Source organism: Protopterus annectens, chromosome 10.part0, assembly GCF_019279795.1.
Source record: "Protopterus annectens isolate FY-2018-M chromosome 10.part0, PAN1.0, whole genome shotgun sequence".
In the NCBI taxonomy this organism is placed as follows: Eukaryota; Metazoa; Chordata; order Ceratodontiformes; family Protopteridae; genus Protopterus; species Protopterus annectens.
In genome coordinates, this window is record NC_056744.1 from 1,095,296,068 (window position 1) to 1,095,315,013 (window position 18,946).

At 41.4% G+C, this 18,946-nt stretch overlaps 1 protein-coding gene across 1 annotated transcript in view; it reads left to right on the forward strand.

Moving 5' to 3' along the window:
* Positions 1–18,946, forward strand: part of LRRC40 (leucine rich repeat containing 40) — a gene marked incomplete in the record, with an annotated part of 881,899 nt that overhangs the window by 243,569 nt on the left and 619,384 nt on the right. The window contains 1 exon segment of the mRNA XM_044085837.1: positions 8,096–8,238. Coding sequence (XP_043941772.1) covers positions 8,096–8,238 — 143 coding nt within the window.

The following is an 18,946-nucleotide window of genomic DNA, read 5'->3' on the forward strand; positions in this document are numbered from 1 at the left end:
TTGTTTTTTATATATATATACATATATATGTATATATATCTTTTTTCAGCTTTTTCCGGTTAGGATCACATGTCCGCTCATGATTGGCAGTGGAGTTTTTACGGTTAAGAGTTGCCAGCCCGGCTCCCAACCTTCCAGAGAAGGCACACGCATGCACACCTTGGGCCAATTTAGAGTGTCCAGTCCACCTATAGCATGTTTTTGGGATGTGGGAGGAAACTGGAGCACCCAGAGGAAACCCACACGACCACAGGGAAGACATGCAGACACTGCATAGAAGGCACCCCAGCCGAGGATCGAACCGGAGAACCTCTTGCTGTGAGGCGACAATGCTAACAGCTGCACCACCATGGTCGCCTATATGTATAAAATCAGTGCTGGAAAAGAAATATTTGCTGGAACTGAATTAAAAAAAAATTATAGACCACTACAGCTGTTAAATTGAACATTTAAAACAAAGGGGAAAAAAATCTCCACACTGATGAAACTTAGTATATTAGCTCTGATTGTACAGCAATGTTGATAATTAACTCCAGAGTCACTGATTTTGCTGTACCACACTCATGCTGCTTTCAGTAAAACAAGAATTGAGGGAACACGACAGGCCCTTCTTGTTTCAACAAAAACATTTGATGAAACGCACTGGACTGTATGCATAAAATAGCCAATCATATAATACCGTTATTAACCAAAGGCTTCCCTGCTGTTTAATAAACTTCTCGTATCATTGTATAAATTGCTGCAGTTAAGATGAGAGACTGTTCGAAACAAGAGCTCCTATAACCCAGCAAACCACCATATAAAAACAGCGGAACTTATTAAAATATTTCACAGCATAAATTAAACAAACATGAAAACCGTTATTAAATGGAATTTTATAATATTAATCCTCCAAGCAAGGACTTTAGGTGTTTATCTTTAGGTCCATATTTGGTACCTGTCGGACGTGTACAGTACCACATGTATTGAGCCAGTCTTGTTTAACCAAAAAAAGGCAAATGTACCATTTGATGTTGCTAATCTTCATTCATTCCTTACTGATGGGTTATCGGTTCCATCCTTATACCAAGCTTGCATCAGCAAAAAAAAACTCTGGAGCCAAGACCCTATTCACAATGCTCTACTCCCTGTTACCTCAGATCTCATTTGCTGCATTGCTGTACAGCAGTGTCAAGCCTTTTCTCTCAGCTAAGTGTTCAGCTTTTTGAAGTTTTTCTATTAGTGTTTTGAAAGTTTTCAGTTCTATACTATCTCTATCCTGCTACCCTGTCGCAACTTTGAGACTCTCTCTCCCTGTAGTATTTTCTTTTTTCTTACCTTTGAGGTAATTCTCCATTACCATCATTAGTAATTCTTCTTCTCCCCCTTTTCTAATCCCTCTGGGTAGTTTCTTTACCTTTTTAGTAGTGTTGTAGTTCCTCGTTGATATCGCAGTGTTGGAATAGAAAAGTACTGTTGGTTTCAAACAATGCAAAGAATGCGGCCATAAGTTACCTCTTTCTGATGGCCAGGATTTGTGTGTTTATTGCCTGAATATTTTCCACCTTTCAGTGGACCCTCTGTGTGGGATTTGTAGGAGTTTTTCAACTAGGACTCTTAATGAAAGGAAGAATAAACTTATTCTAAAAGGCCTTCTTAAAACTCCTTTCTGCGAGGCTATCTCTGGGTCGCAGGGCTCACCCCCTCCTCCTAAAACCCCACAAGAGACCGTTCTTCCTCCTCAAGGTTACTCACTTCATCTCCCTCTGAAGATCACATCGAGTCGACTCACAAAAGGGTAAAAATCTCGGGCCCAGCGCTGCCATCTGTGGTCCTTTCGTCCACAGCCTCAGCACTGCCCCAGTGTATTCTCACTCTAGCTATGTCTACTTCATCACCACCGGCACTGGAGTTCCTGGTGCAGACACATACGGCTCCGACATGTTTATTGCAAACTTTTTCGGCACCACTGACGGTGCAGACCCTTTTGGCAGAAGTCTCTTCAGGGACAGTCTCCTTCGGCACCATTGGTGCAGACTCCTTCGGCTCCATCCTTGTTGATGCAGTCAACTTTCGGATTACTGCCTTCTGTGATGCAGATGCCTTCAGCACCAAGCTGCTCGGTGCAGTCACTTTTGGCACCATCGTTATTGGTGCAGGTACCTTCTTCGGTACCATGTTCTTCAGCGCACACATTTGCCACACCGCCCTTCACAGTGCAGACAACTTCGATGACTATGGTGCCTTCTTTGTCTGTGCAGATTCCCTCTGCACCATTCTCCTCTGCAGACACCTTCGGTTCCGGGCTTTGCACCACACGAACTCGCAAGAACCAAGTACTTTCCCTCCTTGGATCCTTTTGTGGGAAGTCAGTACAGCCCCTTTTTAAACCGGGCAGAGTCTTCATCAGGTCTCTTTCTGAGGTCTACTAGGTTTCTCTTGTGACTGGGAGATGTTGCGGCTTGTCGACCAGTTGCTTGTGGCCAGGGGACTCTCTCACCCATTTAAGGCTGCGTTCCCTCTTGCAGGTGACCGTATTTCTCCACAGACTCATACTTACACTCCTCCTTCGACTTCAAGGGAAGCATCAAAGCCCCTTCCTCCGACAGCAGCTTCCCTCCCTTCGACACCAACAGTGGACCTCACTTTGGAGCCGGAGTCGTCCTTCTGACCCTGTGTGCACTGGGCACTGGGCCCTTCTCAGGCTAGCAGGTGTGCCGTGGGGGTAGGTGTTCTTGGTTAGACACCAATTTCTTTTTATGTCACCCTTCAGGAATTCACCTCCCCTTACGTTCCACAGTTCTCTTTAGACTCCTGGTCTGGGGGCCATGGAGAGCGCACTTGCCTCTGCTGGCAAAACATCCCTGTCTGAGTCCTTGCCCCCCCCCCCCCATGCTGCAACTGTCGCAGTCCACAACTACCGGTCCCCGGGCACAAGGGCCTTGGGTTTCTTCCCCTCAAGAGATCCCCTCCTCGAAATCTTCCCCAGAGTTCCACACTGAAGAAGTCTATTGCAAGGCTTCCTGCAGGAGGAAGCACATGGACTCCACTGAGGAGTCTCTAACCGAAGATACGGACTTTGATTGGGAAGGGTCCCCATGGTCACCCTCTGATGAGGTGTTCTTTGGTGACATCCTCAAGATCCTAAGACAGAGGGGCGACTAGAAGTCTGCCAACCCTTCCTTAGAGGAATCTGTATTCCTGCAGGCCTTACATGCCCGTCCCCCTACCTTCTGGGTTACCCCATTGGCCGATGAGCTTGTCCAAGCTCATCGTCCAGCGTACATGGAAGACTCCTGACACTCGGGAAGCTATACCTTGGATTCCTGACAAAGTCTTATCTCCTCTTGCTGAGAACCCTCATTGGTCCAAAGGTCTTCCAGTAGATGCCATGGTGGTGGCGGCTGCAACTAAAAAAGACTTGGCAGAAGAGAGCCAGACTGTCCTTCCGCCCAGCAAGGAGTCACGGGTGATGGACCTGGGAAGCGTGTATTTTCTTCATCGACCTTTGCTGTAAGGTCCTAGAACTACTTGGCACACTTTACGAGGCTGCAGACTGACCTCATCAACTAACTCTCTGAAATGTTGGCAGGAGCTGTTTCTGATGAGGTGCGCGACAACAGCGCCTCTCAGATTAGTGACCCTGGAATCTATTTCCAATTCTTCCATGCGGCTCATTACACATGCAATGGAAGGAGCGGCTAGAGAGGCATAGTCACGAGACGTCATGCCTGGATGCGTCTTTGTGGACTCCTTTAAGGCTTCCTTTATGAATGCCCCCATCAAGGCTTCTTCATTGTTTTATGAATGCCCCCATCGAGGCCGCTTCATTGTTTGGCCAAAAGTTTGATACGTTGGCAAGGTGCGAACAAGATGCTAAGACCCTCTCTGCCATTGGTGTCTGGCATTCCACCCCTCAACGATTCTACTCTAGAAATTAGAGGAGCGGGAAGATGTGGTACAGAAAATCACAAGGCTCTCTATCGCATTCTGTATCGCACATGCCGAGTTCTCCCCTAAGGGCAGAGGGGGAAACTCCAATGGAAGATGCCCTTTTCGAGGCAGGGGAGGTCTGTGAAACTGGGGTTCCAGAGATTCTTTCTCTGGGCAACCCTACCAGTGCTCCTGAAGTGTTGCCCGACTGCTCACATCTGGAAGCGGTCGGGGGTCGTTTTTCGTTGTATTCCACTGTCTGGCGAACCAGAACCACCAATTTTTGGGTACAACTGATAATATCCAGAGGCTACCACATTCCCTTCCTTCTCTGTCCCACTTCACCCAGAAATTTACCCGATGTCCCACCCAGTCAAAGGGAAGCAGCAGCTCACGAAATCTGAAAGCTGCTACAAAAAGTCTTCTAAACAGTCCCCCCCCCCAGACCAGATAGGTTCCGGTTTTTACTCAAGATTAATTTTAGTTCCAAAAAAGACAAGGGGACTGGAGACCGATTTTGGATCTCGGCACACTAAACAAATTTGTAAGAAAAGAGAAATTCTGGATGGTCAAGGTTCCTCTTTTGGAAGGAGACAATTAGATGTGCTCTATAAATCTTTAAGATGCTTATTACTATATAAAAGTGGACAAATGCTCAAGAAGATGCCTCCGCTTCCGCATAGGAGCCAGTCACTACCAGTTTCGAGCACTGCCCTTCGGTCTTTCTACAGCCCCCAGAGTGTTCACCAAATGCATGGCAGTGGTTATTGCTCATCTGTGACTTCAAGGATTCCAGGCGTTTCCATATCTAGATGACTGTCTCTTTACTGCCCCCACCAGGCATCTACTGGAGGAAGCCCTAGCTTACACTCTAACAGCTCAATGCCTGGGAATCACCATAAACTGGGATAAGTCCAACACGTCTCCGGCACAATCTTTAGAATTCATAGGAATCCTGTTAGACACGATCTTTAGAATTCATAGGAATCCTGTTAGACATGAGGAACTGCACAGCCTCTCTTCCAGATCACAGACTTCAAAGAATAAGACAAGTTCCGCCACTACTGTCACCATATATTTTCTGCCTGGTCCGTACTCCAACTCTTGGGGTTGATAGCAGCCTTGAACGCCATTGTTCCTCTGGCCAGGTTACACATGAGACGAATTCAGTGGCTATTTCTCACTCAGTGGTACCCGCGACATCATCCTTTGTCTTTTCAGGTAAGTGCAAATCAGAGATGCAAGCAAGATTTGCTCTGGTGGAAGTCTCAAAATCCCCAACAGTGGTCTCGACCCTTCAGCCCCCATCATCCAAAAGCCACGGTGAGCATGGACGCCTCCCTGATGGGGTGGGGTGGGCTATGTCATGGGAACTCGGTCCAATGCACCTAGTCGGAGACAGAGGCTCATTAGCATATCAATGTCCTGGAACTGAGGGCAGTGCTATTAGCATTGCAAGCATTCTACTCTATCCTTCCGTCAGGGACTGTTGCAATCCAGTCAGACGTGTCCGTAGTCTGGTACATCAACAAGCCAGGGGGCAACAGATTTTACCTGTTATGCCGAGAGACCTTGAGAATATAGCAATGGGCGATAGCGTCCAACCGCTTTCTAATTGCAACGCACATTCCCAGGAACTCCAACGTGAAAGCAGACAAATTGAGCAGGTGCATTCTACAACCTCACGAGTGGTCCCTCAATCCTGTGATAGCGGAAAAAGTTTTCAACCGCTAGGGCCAGCCTTGCTGCCCAAACCACTACAAGTGCAGCAACTACTTTGCCCTGATCCCCCCCTCGGGGACCGTCACCGAGAGACGTTCTAGTCCACGCTTGGCCCTTGGGTCTGCTTTATGCTTACCCTCCTCTACCCCTCATCTCCCAATTTTTGAAGAAAGCATGGCAGTTGAAGAGCAAAGTAATCCTCATTGTTCCATATTGGCCTAAACAAGTTTGGATTCCCTTCCCCTGGCCTCACCTGCTAGATTGACCATGGATCCTCAGTCCAACTCCGTTGATCTCCCATCCACAGGGTCTGACCCACCCCAGTCTAACAAACCTGAAGCTGATGATATGGTTTCTCCCCTTCCAATGATTGCCAGGCAGGATAACTTCTCCTCCCCAGTGCATGATATTCTTATTGCATCTCATAAATCATCCACCAGGCTAATTTATCTCAACAAATGGAAAAGGTTTACTTTATGGGCAGCGAACAAACTATTGGACCCCCTGTCAGCCCCAGTTTCGGTGATATTAGGTTATCAGATCTCTTTCAGTCTGGGGTATCAGCCTCTACTGTTCGTGTTAATTTAGCTGCCACTTCTAATTTCCACATTGGCTTCCAGGACTCTTCACTTATGTCACACAGACTCTGTAAGTCTGTTTTGAAGGGCGTTTTTCACCTAAAACCTCCCTTTAAAGAACCAGTACAATCTTGGAACTTGGCTTTCGTTCTGCAAGCCCCAACAGCACCCCCTTTTGAACCTGCATCTTCATGTGATTTAAATTACCTCTTTCGGAAAACTTTTTCTGGTTGCTATCACATCATCCAGATGTCTGTCAGAACTTCAAGCCTTGTGCATCAAACATCCCTACCTTATTTTCCATAAGGATAGTCTCACTGAGAACTAATTCTTCCTTTTTACCGAAAGTGGTGTCAGAGCGGTCTTATCAACCAGTCTATTCACCTTCCCAGTATTTTTTCCTCATCATTCTAACAAGGGAGAGTATTGCCTGCATTTTCTATATGTTCAAGGGCAAATCCGTTTTTATTTGTACAGAACAAAATCTACCTGTAAATCAGACCAGCTATTCCTGGCTTTTTCTGGACCAAGACTAGGCCGTCCTGTTTCTAAAGTTACATTAGCGTCATGGTTGCGAAAGTGCATTACCTTCATCTACAACAAGAACAATATCAACATCACCTTGCCTCACAAAGTGAAAGCCCATTCTACAAGGTCAATGGCAACTTCAGCAGCTTTCCATGCTGGGGCTTCCCTCAATGACATTTGCTCAGCTGTGACTTGGACCCAACCCCCTTACTTTTATCCTTCATTACAAATTGGATTTGGCCTCCAGAGGAAGAGCTTCTTTTGGTTCCATGGTGCTCAGGAATGTCCTTCCATGAGGGTTGCCCAGGGATACAGGTAGCTGGGGACTCTGTCCCATCAGTAAGGAATGAACAAAGACTAACATCATCAGATAAAGAAGTTATGTCTTACCATAGGGTTCCATCTGTGTTGTTGATCTTCGTTCATTTATTACTCCCCACCCTCTGCCCCCCTCCGCAGGTTCCTGGTGGATTTTGTATGCCCCTTTTTCCTTTCTTGTAGGTCTGTTATGACCAGTGGTAGCCTCTACTTTTGTCTATCAACTTGCAAACTTGATCTGACGTAACAGGGAGCAGAGCATTGTGAGTAGGATCTTGGCTCGAGAGTTTTTTTAGCTGACGCGAGCTTTGTATAAGGCTGGTTCGGTTCCGAGGATGGAACCGATAATCCATCAGTACTGAATGAAGATCAACACAGATGGAACGTTATGGTAAGACACAACTTTTTACTAATTTCACCAGTAGCAAGATAACCTAATAGCATTTATGTTCAATTGCTTCTAAAAATGTGACAGTTGGAAAATACAATACATTCACACTTCTGTGAGTCTTGATTATGGTAGAAAAAGGTCACTTGACCAACCCACTTAATAGTTAAATGCATAATAAAAATAAAATCACTTGGTAAGCTTCTCAAATAACTAAAAGGTTTAAACACCAAATCTCTTTCCATTAAATCAGCATAAGCATTTTGCCTGTAGTTTGGCAAACACCGAGTTCTTAAGGTTTGTGAGTAAGGAGAGTAGTATGATGAAGTGTTTAAATGTTGTTTTTACTCTCTAATTCAGTTTGATCATATGTAGTGGACGATCTACAAACTCTGATATTGAAAATTTTGATTCTAGTGAAAAGAGGATTTGTGTACGTCATGACGAGTTAGGACCCAGAATGACTGTATATTGTGTACCACTACACACGTTTTTGTATTGTAAAACTAGAGGTTTATGTGTGCTGAGTCTGTATTGCTGTTGTGGATGAATGCACTGTGAAAACATATTTTTAGATAAGCTGCGATGTACATCACTTGCATCAGCTGTGGTTTCAATGTACACTTTTTGTTTGTGTTTATTCTGTTAGGTCTAAGACAGCTGGATTGCACTTCAAATCAGTTGGAAGATGTACCTCCTGAACTAGCTGGAATGGTGTCACTAGAGCAACTTTTTCTAAGACACAATAAATTATGCCACCTACCTGAATTTCCGTCATGTAAATTACTTAAGGTATTTTTATCTGTTCGTTCATTTTCTTTCTTTTTTTTTGATTTCCGTGTACCAGTGCATTTGTCAAGTTAATCCTATGTTAATGCAGTGTTTATAAAGTTATTTAATTATATTTTCTACTTTTGATATAATGCTGTTGCTGTAAATTGTAAAAAAAAAAAGTTACTTTTTCATGTACATTTTAGATAAGTGCATGACAGTTTTTTATATGTTTTAGTCTGTAAACCCCCTTGTCAGTCCCAACCCATTTGAGATGTACTTTAGCATGCTACTGTAACTTACAGAGCTTTGGTTCTAGTAATAAAATATATAACTAAGAACCAAGGTGGAAGCGGTACTATAAAGGCTGTCTTCTGAAATCACCACACCTCCAATAACTCCACCAAATGTTGCAGGGCTCAAAACACTGTCATTTCACCGATGGTGTAAAAAATACTTTTATTAACAAATCCACTTGAAAAATCGATATAAAACACTTGAATTGCTGAATGTTGTACAGTAAACAGAAAATGATTTAGTGCTTTCGTCTCCCACTGGAGACCTCATCAGAATCGGTGCTTAGTGATTTAAACTCCTTATATAATACCCATAGTTCCATTAATAGAATAATTGTTAATTCAAATTAAGTATGATTAAACATATATTCCTATTTTGTAGTATATGTCTATGAATTAAAAAACAACGATACCATAGATACATATGAAGTATATACATTCAACAATAAAAATAAAAATGTGCACGTGTATACTCAGTACAACTAATTAATAATATAAGATATTTAACATATCTTGACATATAAACGTGCTTACACAACAGTGTAAATCAAGTAAAATAAATTAAATAAAAATTAAATAATTTAAGAATTTTAACAATGGTGTATATTAAACTGAATGGGGCTGGTTTGCTACTTAGACATCCTAAAAATCCTTGTGTTCGAAGCAATACTTCATCCTATCAATATGTTAATGTATTATATACTTCAATCCATTAAAAATACTGTTCTTTCCACATATATTCACTTGACTCATATGCTTGAAAAAGTATGTACCTAAAGTATGAAAAATGTACAATAAAAATAAATAAATATATATATATATATATATATATATATATATATATAGTGAAAAAAGTTTAAACATAATATTTATATTTATAACACCCTGTATATATATTTTATTTTTAACTTAAAACTTGATGTACATATGTAATGCATGAATAAATTGTGTGTGTGTGTGTGTGTGTGTGTGTGTATGTATATCTATATCTATGTGTGTATGTATATATATATCTATATATATATATATATATATATATATCTATATATATATATATATATATCTATATATAGATATCTATATATATATATATATATATGTGTGTATATATATATATATATATATATATATATATATATATATATATATTATTAAAAAATCAATACAAATGGTATGGATGTTAAAAATATTATATAAATATCATAAATATTATAAATATTATAAATTACAATAAATACTGTTAAAAACATGGGGGGTTATTGAATATTCTAAAAACTTGTATAAAAATATATAACTACTAATTATTTTTGCCCTCTTACTCTCCCCTTGTTTTCTTTCTTTAACCCATAGTGATGTCCTCTGAGTCTGATATGCAAAATTATTCTGTTCACGTATACCCTTTTGAGTAATGATCTATTGCTATTCTGGGATGCTATTACATTTGCAGTATCAGTTTGTAACTCATTGCCTTGCACTGAAAGCATACAAAGTTTCTTCTGTGGTTTGAAACAGGGACATGGTCCTTTTTTGTGGGGGACATAGTGGATGGCCTGATAGTGGCTGTCCATGATGTACTGAAAAAAGAAATGTTTGTCATTGTTATGGCTTTTGATGACTGCCATAACTTGCATGAGATCACTTTTGCTCATAAACGGAAGATTTTAACAGGTTTTGTAAGATGGCCATCTAACATGAGGCGGCTACTTGATTTTCTCACTGTAACTCTGGTGTGGGCATAGTCTATGGGAGTGCTACGTAATTAAGGTAAAGTGTCTGATAGACAAGTCTTCTTTTGAGACTGACTGTAGATTTGCTGGAGCGACAAGAACATACAACAGTGGATGTATTTGCTGCTGTATAGTTGACTTACTGGGAGGGAACTCAAACTCACTTATGGCATATTTATTTTTGAAAGGGAGAATATGCCAGAATTATCAATTGGCACTGGTCAAAACATTCTGAATTCCTAGAATTTCCAATGGTATCCAGTTCATAGGTAAAGACAAAAGGCTTATAGTAATAATAGTTTAGTAAATTTTAATCCCTTTGGATGACTGTGCATACAAGTGGCCATCCAATTCTGGTGTAAGATACTTAACATGGGTGTTTACAGTGAGCAGTTGTGACAGTGATTTGAGTGAAAGCATATCAGAATGCCAGAATTAGGGAAAGTCAATTGCATTGTGAACAGTAAGTTTTTTTTTTCTTTTGATTAAACTGATTTATTTCCGGTATTATGCTTGAATGTGGTAGACACTGTTTTGTGTGAATGCAGAAGGCTGTGTTTAGAACTGTAGCTGGGTTTTTATTTATTATTAATTTCAGTTTGATGACCGGAGAAGTCCACTGGGCTTTGAAAGGCCCATTTTCAGTGGAGGCCCGGGGTGATAAGCTCCTTGAGACAATTACAGTAACAAGTCAATTACAATTCAAAAATGTCAGAAATATTGTCAATAGTAAGTTAGATCCATCATTGAGGACATTGTTCAAAATAACAGACATATAGTATATGTTACAGTACAACTTAGTGAAATTTAGCATAAGTAGGTGTTTAGTGTAGCTCTAGTGGTAGTGAAAATTGTTCTATAAGCAGAGTGAACTTAGTATAGTATCTACAGAGAATGTATTAGTAATGTAGAGGATGCAAGAGATGAGCAGAGTGTTAAGTGTGAATGATGAATTACAAAGTGGGAACTCGTGGGTGAAGAGCAGGGGCAAATCCACTTGGAGGATAGATGTGAGTGAAGGAGGGATTTGAAGTTGGTGGGATTTGCAGTGTTTCGAAGGGAGGGGAGGAGGGAGTTCCAAAGTTTGGCTATAGAGTAGGATAGCAGGAAGCAGCCATGGGGCCTAGAGGGTTTGTGAATTTGTAATAGGTTTTGGTTTTCTGACCAAAATGGGCGATTTGGAATATAGGGGGATAAGGTGGAAGAGAGAGCTGGACAGCTAGATGGTTGAAAGATGAGTTTTGTGAGCTGATTTTATTGCTGAGTTCATGGTTGAAGAGTTGTGCCGCACATTTTGTAAATAATACTGTGCTGGACACATTTTAACGCATACTGATCATTCATTCCTCTGTTTCTAGTTCTTTGTCATGCTTCATCTTCAAACAGAAGAAATGGTCACAGGCTGATTACTTACAAAAGCAATACGTTTTGTTGTGAGTTTGTTTGCAACTAGTGTCTTTTTTTCTTTCCTTATTTCTGTATTTAGCTTTGCATTAACTGACTTTTTTTCCAAGGGAAATGCTTCCTTTCATTTTCGAGACTTGGCCTAGACCTGCCATTCACCAGCTCTCAGCATCAACTTCCATTTTCTAAAAGTGAAACAATGTTGATGAGGCCATATTGCTGGCCATTGGATAGTCTTGGCAATCTTGGGATCGGTGTAGCTTACAATACAGCAGAAGGAACTGCTAGAACAGCAGGATCTGGCATTGCCATATGTTTGGGATGACTGTTTGTGCTTGATACAATTCACAGAAGATAGAAGGTAAGCTTCCTTATTTTCCTTTGAGACTCTTTCTGTTCAGCACTGATGTTGGATGACGCTTCAAAAAGGGTGAAGGGGCAAATATGAACTGTTTCTGCTTTAGGTACTGAATTTCTCCTCCCATAACTTAAATTTTCTAAGATGCAGTGGAGCTTGCAATGGATGTGTTTACATTGTGACCCACCGCATCAGGAGGCTTCTAGCAATAGTATGTCCCTAGTCTGAGTTTCTGCCGGATCAAATGACCAGAGGCCAGGGTTCCTAGTGATGTCCAGGAGAGTGATCAGCCTTGATCAGATAAGCAAGGATCTGATTTTGTCAATTTTCATTCCGTCCTCAACTGACGGATTTGCATCTAATCCTTCGGATCTGACTCGGCTGTTGCTAAAGCTTGTGGCAACCAAGAACTTTCGAGCTTCTCCCTTACCCACAATGCACTGTCCCCAATTACCTCCGATCTCATTTGCCGCTTTTCAGGGAAAGACGTGGTTTCCATTACTATCGAGCGATTTTGAGATGTTTGTGAAAGCTTATTTTATTACTTTAATTCTCTTTCTATATTTACTTTAAGTGTTCTCCTTACTTATTGTACTATTATTTGCACGTGTTCTGCTATATCTAATATTTCTGTTTTCTTGAACTTGCGTCCCTCTTGGTACCATCACTAGTATCCTTTCAATAGTGCATTTTACGTATTTTTTCTGATACCATTGTTGGTGATTGTGCTGTCCTTTATTTCCTTGCTTCTGTTAACAAAAAAAAACTGAGTAGTAGAAGAAATACTTGTAATTGTTTTCTCTTTGTTGACTTAACTTTACTGTTTTGGTATGGCAGATAAAGTTCTGGTGGGGTTTAAAAAATGTAGGAAGTGTGAAAATAAGCTCCCCTTCTCAGATGTGCACACTTTGTGTCTACTGCTTAGGACTGCTTCACCTGGAAGAAGATTGCGCTATTTGCCACGGGTTTAACCTTAGGGCTTTGGTAGAGTGCAAAAACAAATTGATTTTAAGGGGCCTTTTGCCATCTTTTGGAGAGGCTGGAGATAAATCTCCAAAAACCAAAACAAAACTGAGTCCTTGTATCCAAAGCCTTCGGTTTCTTCTTTGGCTTCATAATCTTCTAAGAATCACAAAGATCTAATTTCGCCCTCTGATCTGAAGAAGCCGAAAATGTCTGATCCGACGAAGCCAAAATTAACTGATACAACCTTCCCGTGTCTGACACAATTGAAGTCTGGTCTGACTGTGGCTGGTCCATCAACACGTACTATTTTACCAAGGACTCTGTATTCACCTTCAGTGGATCCAGTACCCTCTAGGGTACCTTCCTCATTTCTGGACAGACCCAGGTCCCCTTCTTTTAAAGGCATAAGCCCGAGGTACCAGGGAGCTCCAGTAAAGCTCACAGTTGTATCAGCTTGTGGTTTCATGATTTTTGTCAGACCCAGGTCCCCTTTGATATTTTTCACTTGTTCCTCTAAGAAGTCTTACAGAGGAAGATGTGGAAAGAGTGGTGAAGAAGATTCTGTCAGCACAGGGGCAGATGGGTGTTCTTTGTGGCTCCTATCCCTCTGGGTTAGGTCTGTTTTTCTGCTACAACCCCACTACACCTTCCTCCTTTGACTTTTTCAACTGTCTCTCTGGGGTTTTCAGGCCTACTCAGCTTCTAATAAAGGCAAAGCCAAAGACAAAGGCAAAGACTCCTTCCGAATCAAAGACTGCAGCCCAGGCCTCTTCTGATCCGGCTCCAAAGTCTCAAACAGTTGCTTAAGATGGCGGAGGACTTACTATGATTAGGGGTTCACATCCCCCTCCAGATAAAAGGCCAAGGCAGGAAGTTTATTATGACTCCTCTGATCAGGCTACTGTTTCTTCAGTTTTTTCTGACCAGGAATATTCTTTCCCTCCTTATGAGGATTCTGATGCTGAGGAATCCATTCCTTCAGCTTCTCCCCCTGAGGATTTCTCTTTTGGGAAAACTTTGCATGAAATGAGGGAACATTTCCACTGGGAAGGACAGGAGTATTCAGAATCTAAGAAAAGACTAAGGGATTTTCTTCTTTTTCCCCAACATAGACCCCTCGCTATTCCTCCTATTTTAGATATTGTGGATGATGCTTTTTCAGAGGCTAACTTAACTCCTGATTCTTTTCCTCCAGCTCCTGTTAAGACAGATACTATAGGGTTCCTGATTCCCACCAGTTTTTATATAAGAACCCTACTGCTGACCCTGAAACCATTTCTCAGGGTCCTAAGGGCGTAAAGGCTGCTTCTGCTAAAAACCCCATTCCCACTGAGAAGGATTCCAGATCTTTAGAAAGATGGGGCAAAAAAGGTGTACACTTCTGCTACTTTATCTATTAGGGCTTTAAACTGTCAGTTTCATATGCTGAAATACTAGCAATTTCTCCTGTCAGTTCTAAAACAGAAGCTAACTTCCATTTCCGCCTGTGCAGATAAGGAGTTACATGACTTAATGCATGCCACTGAACAAGTTGGGAAGCATGGTTTACACTGTGGATTTGATGCCTTGGAGGCTTCTTGTAGGGCTCCTGCCTCTGGCACAGTAATTAGAAGGCATGCTTGGTTAAAGGAACAAAATTTGCCAGATCAAGTAAAAGCTAAATTATTGGATGCTCCTGTTCAGCATAATGTTTTGTTTGAATCTAAAGCTGAAGAGGTGATTAAAAAGATGGAGGACAAGGCAAAATCCATGCAAACAGTTAAAGATTTCTTACAAGTACAGCCACCCAGATTTAGTAGGAATTGGCCTACAAAAATTGGTCCTTTCCCAATTCAGACAGGCCTCAGAGGGGTAGATACAGACGCTCCCGAGGAAAGCCTCAAATGCAAGCCTCTTATAGACCAAGGCAGTGGACTGCTTCCAACCCTAGGGGAGGAGAGGACAGGTCGCAAACTCATAGGAAACAGACTCGATGAATCCCTCTGTTGGGCTGCAGGAACTTCTTGCCTGGAAGCCCCTCTCGGAGGAAAACTTTCTCTTTTTCACCTAAATTGGACTCCTATAACCCAAGACAAGTGGGTTCTGGATATAGTTTCAAGAGGTTACAAATTCCATTTTCATACCCTACCAAGGCCAAGCGGATGGCCAGATCTTCCAAAACATCAGTGGTCAGAGGCCTTAAACCAGGTGGAAGCTCTCTTGGCTATGAAAGCCATAGAACTAGTTCCACGTTCAGAAATGGGACAAGATTTTTACTCGAGGCTCTTTCTAGTCCCCAGGAAGCAAAATTCATGGAGACCCTTTCTGGATCTGTCAGTCTTGAACACTTTTCTAGAGATACCAAAATTCAAGATGCTTACTCTACAGCAGCTACTTCCAATGCTGACCAAAAATGCATGGATGGTGACTTTGGATTTAAAGGAGGCATATTTACACATTCCCATCAGGCAGGAACGCAGAAAATACCTCTGGTTCAAGGCCGGATCGAGGCACTATCAATTCTCTGCACTGCCCTTTGGATTGTCTACTGCGCCAAGGGTTTTTACCAAATGCCTGGCTCCAGTAGTAGCTTATTGCAGACTCAAGGGAATTCAAATTTACCCTTATCTGGACGACTGTCTTATTCAGGCAGACAGCAAGGATGTCTTACTCCAGCATCTAGAGTTTGTTCAGAATCTTCTCAAGTTCCTGGGATTCACTGTAAACATAAAAAAAGTCAAGTTTGACACCCTCACAACAGATAATTTTTCTGGGCGCTTCTCTAAACACAACAACCCAGATGGCATTTCTGACATACGAAAAACAATTACAGCTGGCCTCAACTTTCAAAACCTTGGCAACTTTAACTCCGCTATCTGCAAGGAGATTCCTGCAGGCTTTGGGTTACATGGCCTCCTGCATCCTTCTCGTACCATATGCAAGACTACATATGAGGAAAGTACAGTGGTACCTAAAAAGTGTATGGTCTCAGCATTGCCACAGTTTAGACATACTGATCTCCATCCTGCCTTGTCTTCAAAAGGAATTCCTTTGGTGGTCCAAGCTCTCTCTCTCCTCTAACTGTTTCTGCCCCGCTTCACTCCTCTCCCTACCCCCTTATCCCACCCACCCCACACACTCTTACCCTTATACCTCTCTGTCCACACCCCCTTAGAATCACACCTATCGGAAACACCTACCTCATTTGTAACTCTCCTCCCACCTGTTTCTACCTTATTTCCCTTTCCTAGTCATCTCCCCTCCCTCTTACACCTAAGCCTATCCGTTAACTCTTTCCACCAAGCTTCCTTAACTTACACTATAGACATAGCCCAACCTTTACTTCGGGAGCTCCTTTCATCCACTCCACAGCATGTCTTCAACAACTAACTAATCTCCACCCAAGACCTCTATAATAAAACATAACCTAGCTAAACTAGTAGCCCTGGTAATTTCTTCTCTAGTACTCACACTCCCCTATCTCTTGACCTCCTATGAAATAAAACATAATTACCACTTTAAAACTTCTTCCAAACAAACTGCCTCAGATTTTATAACCCTAAATTTCAACCATTCTAACATTACATCTACCTTTTGCTACCTTCTATCCAAATACCATAGACTATCCCATATTAAATCTAACAATCTCATGTTAAGGAAACTAAAATACAAACTGAACTTCACCAATAAGCCACACTCAGAATATAAGCCCACTACCTTGACAGATGGTGATATACATCCCAACCCTGGACCCTCAAGTACTTCTTCTGAAGCCAGTCCAGTAATCTCTAACTCGCCCCTTCCATTACCAATCTCTAATTCTAACACCTTACTCATAGGACACCGTAATATTCGAAGTATCAACAACAAAGTCACACATCTCCACTCTCTTCTTGAATATCACTCTTTTGATATCCTCTGTCTAACTGAAACCTGGTTAAAACCCTTCACTAAAGATACTGAAATCAATCCCCCAGGATACAACATTCTACGACTGGACTGCAATACTCGCAAGGGCGGGGGAGTAGCTCTCATATTTAAGAATGAACTAAATATATCCTTAGTACCCTATGTCCCCCTTGAGAACACCAAGACTGAACTCCTTATATCAAAGCTGCATCTAAACCCAAATAAAGCCATCTATATTATCTGTACCTATCTACCACCTGGTAATAACTCCATAATAATAGAAAATATCCTTAGCTGGGCTTCATCCACCTACCCACAAGAAACTGTAATACTTGGAGACTTCAACCTTGATTGGTCCTCAGTTAATTCTAACAACCCAGCCTCTCATATTAATCTCCATGGCTTTACCCAGGCAATAAACACCCCTACTAGAACTAATAAACCTAACAACAAAGAAAGTATACTAGATTGGATTCTTGTTAACAAACCTCAACAAAAATATCTAGCCGGTACTTTGCCTGATGACATGAGCGACCATAACTTAACCTATATCATAAGACAAAAGAATGTCACCACTAATGCCCCTACCTTCAGGACATCACGCAGTAATAAACATTTCAACCCTATCCTATTTAAAACTGAACTAAATGCCTGTAACTGGAACCCTCTAAAAACTCTTCCTCTTGACGAAGCTGTTCAATATTTTAACACCAAATTCTTAACTATCCTAGATAATCATGCACTTAAACGAACTATCAGAGTAAAATCTAAACCAGCCCCCTGGCTATCTAAGGAAACAAGACAAAATATGTTATTCAGAAACAAACTTTGGTTAAAATGGAGAACTAGTAAATCTCCCTCAGATCATCAAACCTTCAGACACCTAAGAAACAGTACCAAAAAAGCTATTCTTTCTGACGAAAAAAAACTACTATAGCAACCTCCAGCAAGCTAATCACAACAATCCCCAAAAATTCTGGGCAACTTTGAATAGACTTCTTCACCCTGGACAGACTACCACTCCCTCTCCCTCGGGGTCAGAACAAAATTCTTCCCATAAAACTGCCAATGCTTTCAACTCGTTCTTTACTGATACTATCAATTCATTAGCCTCTCACCTTTCCATGGACAATTCTAACATCCCTGAACTTGCATCTTCTAATCTACGAACCTTCATAATACAGCCCATCTCCACCACCTTTATCCAAAAATGTATCCAAAAACGTAAACCATGTACCCCATTGGCTGACCAACTTCCATCTGAATTCCTCCAGAAAGCAGCCAAGGAAATAGCCTATCCCATATCTATTCTTATTAACAGAACTATTAAAGAAGGAACCATCCCTGATATCTGGAAAATCTCGCACATTATACCCTTACATAAAGGAGGAAACTCCAAAGAATACTCTAATTACAGACCCATTGCCCTCCTATCTCCACTAGCAAAAATCATGGAAAAGTGTGTTCACTACCAGTTAATGAATCATTTAACTAAAAACAACATTCTATCTCACTGTCAACATGGCTTTAGGCCTTTTCACAGTACTACCACTGCTCTCCTTTCCTTTACTGACTTTATAAACAAAAACCGCAATAATAATATCCTATCTTCAGCACTCTTTATTGACCTGTCAAAAGCCTTTGATATGGTCAATCATCCCCTCCTCTTAAAAATCCTGGAATCTCTTGCTTTAAAACCAAAGGCTATCCAGTGGTTCACTTCCTATCTTACTAACAGGAAACAGGCAGTCCTCTGGGATAATAAACTCTCCTCTCTTCTCCCAATCTCTCTTGGTGTCCCACAAGGCTCTATTCTTGGACCCCTTCTATTCTCCCTTTTTATAAATGACTTACAAGTAGCTATTTCCCAAGCTACTTGCATACAATATACTGATGACTCCACACTTATTTGCTCTGCTAAAACCATCCCAGAGCTTCAAACTATTACTCAAAATGTATTCCACACAGTTGAAGCATGGTTCTTAAAACGCTGCCTACTTTTAAATGCCAAAAAAACGAAACTCCTCCTTTTTAAAACCCACTACTAGATCTCCGTCATTAGACTTCTCTATCTCATCTATTAATAACAC